This window comes from Neolamprologus multifasciatus, chromosome 15 (genome assembly GCF_963576455.1).
Source record: "Neolamprologus multifasciatus chromosome 15, fNeoMul1.2, whole genome shotgun sequence".
Taxonomy (NCBI): domain Eukaryota; kingdom Metazoa; phylum Chordata; class Actinopteri; order Cichliformes; family Cichlidae; genus Neolamprologus; species Neolamprologus multifasciatus.
In genome coordinates, this window is record NC_140453.1 from 20,309,241 (window position 1) to 20,323,651 (window position 14,411).

Sequence of the window (14,411 nt, forward strand, 5' to 3'; positions counted from 1 at the left end):
AAATGTGTGAAGCTTTCTAGAAACTGAATTTGTGCCTCATCGCTGCAACTAACACATGTGAAAAAACACAACTTTTACTTCCTGTTTTGCATTGTACTTTAACAGTTTCACTACTGCTCTGGGAATAGTTTTAATAGTCTTTGTGGGCATGTCAGCATTTTCATTGCTAACTACTGGAGAATGTAGCAAGCCCCTAGAGATCAAAGCAATCTCAAGCAGGTTTTCAGTGAAGAACTGTATAGCTCTGAAGTACCCAGAGAACCCACATGACAAAGCAAGAGAATGCTAGCTCCACATAGAAAGGCCCCAGGGAGTTGTAGACCTTCTTTCTATGAGTTAGGGTCAACTATGGCACAATCGCAAAACTGAAACTTTTTGACAGCCCCTCGTTGTAGCTGTGTTGGCAGCATCAATAAGAACCAGCAACATGCTGATTGCATCAGTTGAATATTTGCATTCTTCTCGCCTCTGCTCTGCCATAGGTCAGATAAGCAGTCTGCAGGCCACCCAGATGACCCAGGAAGCAGCCATCAGAGACCTGGACAACGAGCGGAATAGGCTGAAGGACAAGGTGGTGCGGATGGAGGAAGAGAGGGAGGCCCTTCAGAGCCAGGGCCAAGCACTGGATGAAAGACAGAAACAGCAGCTCCAGGCCCTGGAGAAGGTGCATGTGTGTGTGATGGTGAAGTGTTTTGTATTCATGCCAGACAGGAAGCAGCTCTGTTATGAATAACCAATAAGTCATCAAGATGCAGAAACTGATCTTTTTTGTAGTTTGCTTCACACCAGTTTAAAATACAAGGACTGTGAAGAAGGCAGTGCCCATACTTTTTAGTGTAGTGGTCCAATGTCGATGGAGTTAAGCAGTAATAAGTAATACCTACTGACATCAGGTTTTCACATTAGGGTTACTTTGGTAGAAAAAAAAATTGTACCCAAAATGTTATTGTGAAACCCCAGCATGAAGCCTTGGTCTCCTGTATTTTTTTGTATTTATGTGCATTTTAAGTAGTGAACTTGTCTCTCCTGACCATGTGACCAGGATCAAGCAAAAGTAGATTTAAACGTAGACTCTAGTAAAGAGCCGTCCAAATTAGTTTTTCCAGTTTTCTTTTGCGTGCTTCTTTTAGTTTGTGATACTGACTGTACAGACGAGACTGTAATCGCCATGTAAGGCTGATGTATTTCCCAAACCAAGTCTTTACAAAAGTAAAAAGAGCACTTGATTTTAATTATTGATGTATCTGGGAGAGTTGTACTTGTAGACAAAGTCAGATTTTTAGATAAGAACGTGTCGATTTACAGTATGCATAAATACCCGCCCTGTCTATCTTATGTTAGTTATTTTGGCGTATTTAGTGCGTTGCAGAGGAATTCCTAGGGATTAAGAAGAAAATGAATCGTAGGTCTGCAACAAAGTTTAAAGCATGTCATCTGTGCAAGATGACCTGCAGTCGTCAAACAGTTGAAAGGGTCAAACCTGTCGATCACAGCTTTTACAAACTCTGAAAAAAGGACAGCTGCTCCTCTTTTTAAAAAGCGGGACTCTTAAAGGTCAGATGATTTAAGCAACAGCGTAGTCAGCAGACCAACCGCAGCCGATAGTAAATGTCAAGTGTTGCAGCCTCATGTGTGTTTTCCCATCCTTTTATATCTGACATTTGTGCAGTGTAATCCTCTGGGAGCTGAAAGACTTCTCCCCCTGAGTGTGGTTGCTGTGAATTTAGATGTCTTCCCAAGGATAATGAAAGATCTCAGATCACTTAAACTTCATGCCATCTTTCTTCTATGGCTGAAGCTAAATTTCCAAACCTTTCAACACTGATTCATCATTATAAATTGGCTCTTGATGAAATTTATGCAAACTCAACTAAATCTGTTCCCATCTGACCTCGACGGGTTCAGTTGATTTATTAATGTAAAATAACTTTATTTATTCTTAATGAAATTTTACCTTCACGCTATGAATGTTTTTTTTGTATTAAAGGCCCCAGAGAGGTGGGTTGAATTTTTTCCAATGCATTTTTGTGTCACATAGTCTACATGTTTTCTCATCTGAAAAAACACATTGAAAACTTTTATTTATGTTGCGTGAAGTCACAACAACAGTTGCCTCAAAGCTCTCCTATAACAATACTGTCACAGAACACGGAGTGTTCAGGTAACAGGACCCTAAAGCAGACTCAGCACACCGCAGCTCAGAACTATGTACACGTTTTTATTGAACTGAAGAATCTTTTAACAACGTTAAGGAAACGAAATGCCACGGGGGGAAACGAGGAGTTAGTTAGTAGTGTAATGGAGAAATTACACTGGTGTTTGTATTATACTTTGGACATATCACCTCGATCAAAATGCAGTTATAGGGTCTCAGGACCCCCAATGGAGCAGCAGATCAAAATGCTGCACTGAATATGAGTGTCACAGTAATTGGCTGTTCCCCTCTAAAGTTTAGTAAAGTGAGTAAACAGAACATAACATGTAATGCCAAAAGAAAACAGTCACAAGCTGAACGGGCAGTGAAGCAAGAAATTGGGAAGAGAGCATTCCCATCTGCAGTAATTTATATTTGGCGGTGCAGCTCTGTTCAGGGACCTCTTCACCCTTTACATATGAAAGCCAGTGGCGAGGAGGGCTGCAGCAGGATCAGATAGGGAAACGGTGCCAACAGATGAGACACTGACCAAGTCAGTTAAAACATGAAAGGATAATTGACTGAAGTTATAAAGAGCTAATTTACTTTTTCTGCTACACTGAGACAGAGCTGGGTTGAAAAGTGGCTTGAGACCAAAAACAAAACAAAAACAGTAAGAACCATTCATAATCAGCTATAGCAGCCCTGACTGAGACAGGTTCATGAGTGTTTTTAGATGTAAATACTCTGAATATTTACTGCTAAAAGTCATGTAAAAAACAAATGCTTTGTACAGTTAAATGATAGTGAATATATCGTATTTGTAAAATAAATTAAAATTACCTTGATGTAAACATTGCAAAGATGATTTTTATAATTACATTTAATTGTTAATGTAGTGATATTTGGCACAGTTCCTTCCAAGTGAAATCCATATAAATTTGCATCTTTTTTGGCAACACAGACCATGTTTTCTTTTTTCCTTGTTTTTTTAAGACAAAGATTGGATCAATTATGGTTCGAAATAAGCAACATTAGTGAACAAGAAGAGATGGAACTATAATGATAATTTCATTGACCTGACTTAATTAGGGAACATGTGTGAAAAGTCATTAGATTAATTGTTTCCTTGGTTTTCATTTCAGTTCCCTCTTATTACCATCCTGTCTCATTTTGTTTGTTTTTATTTCTTTGAGTTTTTTTCCTCTGTCTCTCTGCAAAAGGAGAAATGAACCTCTCAGGATGTTCATGGCCTGTTGTTTGTGTCACACTGTGGAGATGTGTCGCCCATGGCTTTGTTGGCCATATGATAACACAACAGGCTTGCCCAGTTTGACCAGTTTGTTAGATGTTGTTTTTGGTAGTTTTCCAAAACAGCCTTTGGTTCTGAGCAATTACTGCACACTAATATGATCGTTCTTTGATCGGAGATTAAAGTTTTTTCATGTTGCTGCCAGTGTCTGATGATCTGCCAGACACTCAGTAGGGTTAATGAAAATTGTGAGGTTGAATGAGATATAAATTGTACATGTTTTAGGACACTAAAATGTGTCATGCTGAAAGGTTATGTTGATCAGTCAGTCTAAATGACTTGAGAAGCTAATATATTCACATTTTTCTGAAGCCTAGTATTTCTAGAGTTCAGTTTAGTGGACAAAGGAAGAGTTTTACACATTACGTTTATCACACTTAAGCAAACATCTAATTTGTAATGAGTGAATATAATTTGTAATGGGCTCTCTGTGGTTATGTAAGCATTTAGTATCACTAAATAGGCTGGGAAGCTATTACGCTATTAATTCTGAAGCAGTAAATTTACTGCCATTAAAGTATATAGACCACTAGGGTATTAGTATGTCATAGGATATGATTTTTAATACCATGAGATGCCGAAACAGATGTCTCTCCATCTAATAAACCAACAACAATGCTGTAGTTTCTGCATCCACCATCATGCAAGGCTCCACTTATGTCCATTGATATAAATTTTGTTATCAGAGTGAGAATATCAAGGGAAGAAGGTGGAAAAGTGAGATAGCATGGAGATTAAAAATTGTACACCGGAGTACTGGGAAGGTAGGCGTTCAAGAAAGAGTGAGGTGGCAAAGGAAAAGCTTACAGTCAGTTGTATGTGAAGCTGGACACACTATAGATGGACAAAGTTGATGAGCCGTCAGAGAAGTTATGTGAGGGGAGGTACAGGACATTTATGAGGACAGCAAGATACTGGTGAGGTGTGTGGTAAGAGTGACAGATGGGTTCAAGTTGGGGTGAGATTAAATCTGCTCAGAGCCCCTATTTGTTTGTGGTCATGATGGACAGGTTGACAGCTGAGCTCAGGAAGGAGTTTCTGTGAACGCTGATGATCACAGATGATATTATGATCTGTAAGGAGAGTAGGAAGCAGAGAGTCTGGAGAGGTCGAGGTATGCTCTGGAGAGAGGAGGAATGAAACAAACAACAGAATGAAACAATGAAACAAAACAGAACACGTGTGTGAATGAAAGGGAGACAGGTGGAAAGATAAACATAAAATTGGTAGAGTTAGTGAAGGTAGATGAGTTGGAATACTTGGGGTCAACCATTCAAAGTAATGGACAGTGCACAGGAGAGGTGAAGAAGAAAGTGCATACAGGGAGGAGTGGGTCAGGTGATTTGTGACAGAAGAATAGCAGCAAGACTGAAAGGGAAGGTTTACAAGATGGAAGTGAGTCCTGATTTGATGTATGTTTAGAAATTAGAAATGAGTGCATCAGAGGGACAGCTGAGGTTGAGCTGTTTGGAGATAAAGTTCAAAAGAGGGAAGGCTGAGATGGTTTCGACATGTGCAGATGAGAGAGAGTGCATATTAAGCTAAGTATTTTGAATGTGGAGCTGCCAGAGACCACAGAAAAGATTCACAGGTATAGTGAAGGAGGACATGCAGAAGGTTGGTGTGACAGAGGACGATATTAGTGATAGGATCAGATGGAGGTACCAGCTATCTGCTCAAAGGCGTTCTTGGCTTGGTTAGATGTTACTTCTCTTAACCATGGAATTAATTCTGTCTTCATCCACCTTAGTTGTCTCGTGTGTCTTGCTGAGACACGTGGAATTCAACATTTTAAGTCAACTTCAGATATTATGTCTGCTTCATTTGTTGTATAATAATAACTAAGCTATGAAACTGCTTGTGAATCCTCCAATTATTTTGAACCTCTAAAAATGTGATCTGTATTTAAAAATGTCTGCAATTCCTAAACAGTTAATAGGATTTTTTTGTAAAATGTGATATATATATTGATAGTTTGATTTGAAATTAATTAAGGCTGTCATAGTCAATGATGCAGGCCGGACTCAAACGCTACATTCAACCCTTCATTTGCTACATCAAAGTAGACTGGTGGACTCCAGAAGTTTTTACTAGATGTCATCTGCTCCACCTCCCACCCTGCTTGTTTACATCTATTACAGCAATTAGCGAGAGGGGAGGGGAGGGGAGCTGTCGCGGCTACAGTGCAGTGTACAGTGCAACCCTGGGTAAGTGACGGGTGGCTGCGTAACCCAACAGTGAGTCGGTGACATTGATGACATTTGCAATTAGTTTAACAAACATATATTTGTGGTGCCAAAGATTAATTGTTCACTCAACTAATCCCTCGCTTCTATTACCAGCCACTTAGCCTCTTTATTTATTTATTTTAATAAAAAATAAATATATCAAATCAATAATCAAATAACGCATACCCTTGTCATCAGTAAAAATGCTGTCAGAGCCTTTTAATGGCCTACCTGAAATTCACTGTGTGGACTCCTGAGACTGAGCAAATTTAAATTAAAAAAATATATATAACCTTATTTTAAAAATTATTTTTATCAGTTACTTTCGAATTTTCTTCCTGCCATCCCTTTTATGTCTGCCTGTAGTACGCCCTGATGTGCTATTGCCACCAGATGATTGGTGTGGTGCCAATCTCTTGTTAGTGCGCAAAGAAACCAGGAACCTACCCAGCTCCACAACCAGAGCCCACATGTAAACTTTATCTACACCTTTAGCTACAGTTTTTTAATCCGAGACACACAACGAAACGAAATTTAAAGCTGGAAACAGAGCTGCTGATTTTAACTCTAATCTCATTAGTAGTCAGATAATCTTGGTATAGTCTTTAATAGGATATGTTCCCTCAGATCGCTCACTGTGTGAGTCAGCTCAGCTCATGTGTACTACAGTTCCCTTGAGACTTTTTTTTTGGCAAAGTTTAGCCAATTAAAGTTTTGTTAAAGCCATGCAAAGAGGAAACAGCTGCTCTCCTGATTAAAACCAAACTTTACATATTTATTTATTTTTTGTCTGTTTTGTCCGTTTCCCCTGAAAATCACTGTTTTTTGACTGTAGCCTTGATTCATACTATAATAGCTTCCCAATGACAAACCCAGTGCACTGTTGCTGGGTACAGAGGGCATTTGTTCTTGCCTGTCTGCTCATCTCTGAGTTACACAGTTTATAGAGCCTGGCAGCAACCTAACTCTGCAGGACTTCATTCTTTCTCCTTGTGTCTCTCTAAACAACATCTTTTCTACATCTGTTCTTTACTGCATTTTCTGCCTCCTTGCTCTGCTATTCTACGCCTTCTCCTCTCATTTCATCCACACATAAATCACTGCTAATAACTTTTATTCATTCTTTAAATGATGTTCATTACATATTTTTTTTTGCGTTTATACTCATTAGCTTAGCATTTTAACTTGGAATTTCAGGCTTTTTAATGTTTTTCCTCCTCTTAAACATCTGTCATGTCTGTAACTCATCAGTGGGTCACATTAGAAGTTAGTTTTGAACAAACTTTCACTTTTTTCTTAAATCTAAAATTACTATTGGATTTATCTATACAGATGAGCATTTTTACAGTACTCCTTATTAGTTCAGTTACACGTGCAGTTTGTAAACTTTGACACAGTGTTGTCTCAAATTAAATGATCTAAGTTGTGCACTTAATGTACATAGATGACACTGAGATTTGTGATTGTCTTGCTAGCTGTTGTTGGTTGAAAATTTCTCAGGTCCTTCTCTTTCCTGCGGGCAAGAAGGGCAAGAGTTTTACTTACTTGTTTGACTGTACATCCTCCAGGTACTTGTGAAGCACTTCTAACCATAGTTGATTGTTTGAATGAGTGTACAACACTGGTACATTGACATTTTACCACTAGGAGGTTTTGTAGTAAGCCTTATGCATTATGACTAATACTAACACTGCTGATGTGTTTGCCTTAAACAAATAATTCATATGTAAAGTGATACTATAGATCATCAAAACTGTTTCCTGTATGGACACAAAAGTTGATATTTGGACTTGTCCAAGAAAACAAGAAAAGAAAAAAAAAAGTGAAAACAGCCACACGATCAGGTCAACATATCCTGAACTGTTTGGTCTCCTTATTGCTGCTTCTTATTTTATCCCAAAGGTCACCGTATTATACGCTGTTGTCATCATCATGCGATGTCCCACTGCAGTGTCAAATATAGTTTCTGTGCACCTAATTTAGTTACATTTTTGTCAAACATAATATTACATGTCTGCCTATATTAAAGATCTTTTTACAATGTTTAAAACGTGTTGGTCAGAGTCTCCAATCAGCAGCTGTTCATTTCACTTGGGACTTCACTACAAAACATCCCAAAGTCTGTTTGTTTCTTTCTGCGTGAACTCAAAGACCTACTGTTTAAATAATGAGTAAAAAGAAGTTCTCCTGTTATCAGCTAAACTGCTTTAGCATACTTAAAAAACACAATACCCAAACACCAGTGTGATAAAGACTGTTGGACATCTAGAATCCAAACGATTGTATCTTTATTTTTGAGACTGATAATGGGCTTCATTGTGTCCTAATCAATAACCCCATTATCAGTAATCCCAGATTACAGGCTTTATCAACTTTTACTGTTCAAAGAATAACACATGAGAGTGATGTGGAGAGAAAGAGTAGCACTGTATAGAGGCAGCCTGGAGGATTATCCCCAAGCAAACGGTGGCAATATGGCTGAATAATGCAGCATATGGTGTGAATGTCAGCCGGAGCTCTGTGTCTGTCTATCATCTATCGCAGCGCTCACCTTTGAGCATAATTTAAGTTCGCACGTGCGTTTTCTGTGTTTTTTAGACCCTCCGTGATGAGAAAGTGTCCCACGAGAAGGACGTGAACAGTCTGCGAGCTCGATACGAAGAGGAGACCAGCCAAATGAAGGAGAGCCAAGCTCGAGCTCTGGAGGAAGTCGCCAAGAAGAACAGGGTGACCCTGGAGACCGCTCTCAACAACGCCGAGAAGGACAAGAACCGCCTCCTGGCTGTGAGTACACACACACACACACACACACACACACAGGGACATGTTTTCATTGTTTTCAAGGACAGACAGACATACAGGGCTGGCCTGGGCCCTTTATTGTAAATGTTCCAGTGTACACCTCTGATATGACGAAGGTTCTTCCAGACCAGAGCCTTATTATGAAGTGAAGCATCTGACACATGCAATCATAACAAAGGTCCCAACTACAAAGAAGAAACAACTACATTTAAAGTAGTTATTTAAAAAAAAATCGATAATCCAGCTGGTTGAAACCGAAGTAGTTGGAGAGGAAACTAGAATTCTGCAGTGCCTCTGGCCTCTGTTTTCAGGCTTTACAAAAATGTAGCCTGTGAGGAGGGACTTGAGCAAATTTCACACTAGCCTCAGTGCAGTAGTTTAAAGAAAATAGTGGGTTGAATGGGCTAAACCAGTGCATCTCAAGTTTTCTTCCTTTGTCTGTTAAAGCAAGCCAAAAAACATAGAGTTAAAGGTACAGCTTGTGAAATCTCACCACTGCTGTAGATGGCAGTAGATTGCTGATTGCCGTCCATTTCAGTTTTTTTACTCCTCTGAAATTTAAGTGCGTAATCCTAATTATGGCGGCTGTAGGTACAAACAACTCTGTCAGTCTGCTGTTTATGTCAGCTGGGTGTCCATGTGGAGCCTCTGGAGTCAGTGAAGCTTATTTCTCTCCAATACTGAGGTGAGTTGTTGAGGATGTACAGAACCTTTCTGTTGAGAAGTGCTGCTGTTAGCCGGCCTTAGTGTTGTTGTTGTTTGTGTGGGTCACCTGTCTAATCTGCTGACTGTAGCTGTGACAATATCATGAACGAATAAGCATGTTTATGCATTTTTTGAGTGTTAAAGCCCAGTGTGTTTGAGTGTTTTTATGTCACTTTCTAAAAACACTTTTGTATACTGCAGCTTTAAAACATGGATGGATCAGATGGTGGGTTCACAGGGCACAATGAATGAAAATCAACAGGGGTTTATTTTGTGATTGCCGCATCTTGAGTAATCAGCGATTATTGCTCGAAGCCAGAGGAATGTGAACAGCTGTATGCTAATTGATCCTGCATCATCAGGCCCGGAGCTATTCTCAAGCCGTAAACATTCTGCTCTTAGAAGAATTTCTGATGGACACCAGATGTGACAGGAAATTAACTTTTGGTGCATAAGTATTTTTTATTTGTTCTGATGCATTAGATTATTTTTTACCTTTATGCACTTTTGAGCTTTGGTAATATTTTAGTCACAAGACAATGTGCAGCTAAAAATATGTCAAAACATGGTCATCGCGTGGTGCCTTGCTATCACCGATTTGTGTGCTCCACCATCCAGCACAGCCGCCATTACTGTGATGAGAAATCATAGTGACAGTGTCTACTGGTGCCTGCTGACAGTGACAGCAGTACAGGTAATTGGGTTAATAATGGAAGGTAGTGGGCCCCAGTTGCTGTTTGCGATGATTAGAAACTAGTGATTGGGCCCATAAACATATCAGGAAATGTTTACTGAGGTCACAGGGAGAGTGAGCTGAGGGCCATTTCCCCAGTTTTTCTAGTACAGTGGTTCCTGGCTGACCAATAAAAAGAATCACGGTTAAGGTGCTTTTGCATGAACTTAAATTTGTGGCCCAAAAGCTGTGTTCATCTTTTATAGTGTCTGTGATCTCAGCCCACTAATATTAGCTTGCTAACTAGTGTGAACTTGTTGCACGGTTTTGAGCTAATCAGCTGCATACTAGTCACTGGGAGATTAAATATGTCTAACCAAAACCTTCTGTGGTGATGTTTTGGGGGGGCTAGGCCATCAGACATCTTGGTGGCACGCACACCTAGGACAACTGTATAAAACGTATGGTAAAAGGGCCACTCTTCATCCAGTAAAGGCTTGGGCAGCTTTATTACAAACTTTGCCATTACTGTTGAATTCCCTAGAACTGCACATGTTGAAAAGCTAGAGTTGTCAAATGTTGCATTCAATCAGAAATAAAGTGAAAGAAGGAGATGGTGAAGTGCTCAAGATGACAAGCAACTTGTTGACCTCATCTAATAGGCAAGGCAAGGCAAGGCAAGTTTATTTGTATAGCACAATTCAACAACAAGGTGATTCAAAGTTCTTTACAGAGACATTAGAAACAAAAACAAATAAAAAGCATGATTTAAAATTGATTAAAACAAGCAAACAAACTAACTAATTAACAAACAAACAAACAAACAAAACAGTATATAAAATCAAAACAGATAAAATCAGAACAGTAGATAAAATCAGTAATTAAAATGTGAGTTTTGAAATTTAAGCCTAAGTGTGGATTTGGTGCTTTATTCAAATGCAGCTGAGAACAGGTGAGTCTTCAACCTGGATTTAAATAAACTGAGTGTTTCAGCTGATCGGAGGCTTTCTGGGAGTTTGTTCCAGATATAAGGAGCATAAAAGCTGAATGCGGCTTCTCCGTGTCTGGTTCTGACTCTGGGAACTGATAAAAGACCGGATCCAGATGACCTGAGGGATCTGGAAGGTTCATACTGGGTCAGGAGGTCACTGATGTATTTTGGTCCTAAACCATTCAGAGCTTTATAGACCAGCATCAGAACTTTAAAGTCTATCCTCTGACGGACAGGCAGCCAGTGTAAAGACCTCAGAGCTGGACTGATGTGGTCCACTTTTTTGGTCTTAGTGAGGACTCGAGCAGCAGAGTTCTGAATGAGCTGTAGTTGTCTGACTGATTTTTTAGGTAGACCTGTAAAGATGCTGTTACAGTAATCAAGCCTACTAAAGATGAATGCATGGACTAGTTTTTCCAGGTCCTGTTGAGACATCAGATCTTTTATCCTTGATATATTCTTGAGGTGATAGTAAGCTGATTTTGTTATTGTCTTGATGTGTTTTTCTAAGTTTAGGTCTGCATCCATCACTACACCCAAATTTCTCGCCTGGTTTGTGGTTTTTAGGTGTATAGACTGAAGTTCTCTGGTGACCTGTAATCGTTTTTCTTTGGCGCCAAAGACTATTACCTCAGTTTTGTTTTTGTTTAGCTGGAGAAAATTGTGGCACAACCAGTCATTAATTTCCTCAATGCATTTACCAAGAGCCTGTACAGGGCCTCGGTCTCCTGGTGACATTGTGATATATATTTGTGTGTCATCTGCATAGCTATGGTAGTTTATTTTGTTGTTCTTTATAATCTGTGCCAGTGGGAGCATGTAAATGTTAAACAGAAGGGGTCCCAGGATGGAACCTTGGGGAACTCCACATGTGATACTTGTCTGCTCAGACGTGAAGTTACCTATTGATACAAAGTATTTCCTGTTTTCTAAGTATGTTTTGAACCAGTTTAGTACAGTTCCTGAAAGACCTGTCCAGTTCTCCAGTCGTTTGAGTAATATGTTGTGGTCAACTGTATCAAATGCTGCACTGAGATCCAGTAAAACTAAGACTGACATTTTTCCACTGTCTGTATTCAGACATATGTCATTAAACACTTTGGTCAGAGCGGTTTCAGTGCTGTGGTTCTGTCTAAAACCTGACTGGAAGGCATCATAGCAGTTATTCTGTTTTAAGAAGTAATTGAGCTGTTGAGAAACTGCTTTTTCAATGATCTTACTTAAAAGTAGGACCTCCTTGCACTCCTCAGTTGTAAATTATAATTGTGAAGTTTCTCTTTATAGATGTCATAATGAACCTGGAGGTTTGTTTTTCTCCATCTGCGCTCAGCTTTCCTACACTCTCTTTTTTCATTTTTCACTAGTGTGGAGTTTCTCCATGGAGACTTCTTCCTTCCAGAGATAACCTTCACCTTAATGGGAGCAATTGTATCCATTACATTTAACATTTTAGCATTGAAGCTATTGACGAGCTCATTGACTGAACCTCTGGACAGGTCAGGTGTTAATGGGAAGACCTGGTTAAATATCTCACTACTGTATTCAGTTATACACCGTTTTGTGATCACTGCTGTTGATATATTTGTGTGGGCTGAGATTTTACTTTCAAAGAAAACACAGTAATGATCAGACAGGCCCACATCAGACACAGTAACCTTTGAAATGCTCAGGCCCTTGGAGATCAGTAGGTCAAGAGTGTGTCCTCTATTATGTGTGGGCTCTGTTACATGCTGAGTCAGCCCAAAGTTGCCCAGAGTGTTACTCAGGTCTTTAGTCCCTTTGTCCTGAGGGTTGTCCACATGGATGTTAAAGTCCCCAACAATAATTACACAGTCGAAATCAACACAGATCACAGACAGCAGTTCACTGAGATCATTAAAAAAGTCTGTGCAGTATTTGGGAGGCCTGTAAACATTAAGAAACACAACTTTGGATGGGGCCTTCAGCTCTAAAGCCACATATTCAAAAGACTGAAAACTTCCAGGAGATAGCTGCTTACATTGAAATGAGTCATTAAATAAGACAGCAACCCCTCCTCCTCTCCTGCTCACCCTGGCCTCACTGATAAAACTGTAGTTAGGAGGGGTCGTCTCGATGAGAACAGCTCCACTGTTACTTTGGTCCAACCAAGTTTCAGTTAAAAACATAAAATCAAGGCTGTGCTCAGTGATTAAATCATTAATTAAAAATGTTTTCCCAGCTAAAGATCTAACATTTAATAAAGCCAACTTAAGTGTTTTAGAGGCATTACTTAATACAAAAATGTTTGGTAAGTAAGATGCTGGTGTCCTTTAATCTGCATGGATGGATGGATTAGTCTTCAGGAAATAATTTTTAACAAACTAACTTGACCAACTTGATTTAGCATGAATTTATTAAGGAAAGTTTCACTTGCACATAGCTGTAGGCTGAAACAGCATCAGCGGAGCAGTGGTGTTGACGAGAGAGATGACCCAGGACTGATCCATTGATCTTGTAGTAGACTCGCTTCTCTAACCTTTGACTGCAGCGGTCTGATACGATCTGACATCTTACAGAGTAACTTCATTATTTATTTAGACTGTTGTCCAATATTCACTCTCTTGTTTGTGGTCTGCTTACTGCAGAAGGAAATATTTTTCTCTCACTCCGAAATGACCCTCTGTGTTTACCAGTAATTTCCTCTCTACCATTTGCTACACAGCAGGCAGAGTATTGTAGGTTATATAGAGTATGTGATGGAAAATTTGCTGTCTGGAGAGCTAAACTTTGAGATTAAATTTACTTTAAAACTAGCTGAAGTACGTGTAGTTTTATGTAGTTTATAACACATACAGTGATATCACAATTCACCATGGCAACTCAAACGACTGAGGAATATGAACACAAGTCAATGCTGATTTTTTTTTAAATAAGGAGGAAAGAGAACAGTCATTAATAATCAGCTTGTGTCACCCTGCTGCCATCATGTACATTTTTGCTGCTCACCTGGATTGTTTGACGAACGTCCTCCCTGTTTGAAATTTGGTCTACCTCTAAGTCACAGTTACAAGTGGTGACATGTTGTTACAAAACTTTATCATAACCCGGGAGGCACCTACTGCAAATAACCGTGTAGTTAGAGTTGATATTATAAAATGATGAGCAGACAGATAATCAGGAATGACTCAGTCAAAATACAAGCTGTCGGCTCGCTCGGGTTCTTTGCACTAAGGATCTGCGGCCTGCCAAAGGATGTGGTCCTGTCAGATATTTCAGTCTGCTCATGTTGTATTCATTAGCGAACAAGTGGAATAACAGACAATAACAGACCCACATTATGTCGCATATGTTTTTCTATACCATTGGCTACAGTTACAGCAGGTTGCAGGGTTTTTTTTGTGTGTGTGTGTGTGTTTGTGTGGTGGTGGTGGTGGGCGGGGGTATGTTGATTATTAACAATCTAGGTTGAAAATGAAAGTTTTTCCTATTCCCAATTATTAATATAGTCCTGTACTGTGAGCTATACTCATTTACCTCTCCACAAATGATCTTATGTAAGTTGTGTGTGTGGATTACTAACAAGTAACTTATCACAAGCCTGTTTT

At 39.4% G+C, this 14,411-nt stretch overlaps 1 protein-coding gene across 5 annotated transcripts in view; it reads left to right on the forward strand.

Moving 5' to 3' along the window:
• The window catches only part of fam184ab (family with sequence similarity 184 member Ab), a 225,611-nt gene that overhangs the window by 107,114 nt on the left and 104,086 nt on the right, over positions 1-14,411 (forward strand). For all 5 annotated transcript variants that reach the window (XR_014869412.1, XM_085133283.1, XM_085133286.1 and 2 more), the window contains exons 8-9: positions 483-664; positions 8,273-8,458. Coding sequence is in view for 4 of the 5 variants with exons in the window: in XM_085133283.1 (XP_084989409.1) it covers positions 483-664; positions 8,273-8,458 (368 nt within the window). In the remaining variant the exon portion in view is untranslated. The remainder of the gene's footprint in view (positions 1-482; positions 665-8,272; positions 8,459-14,411) is intronic.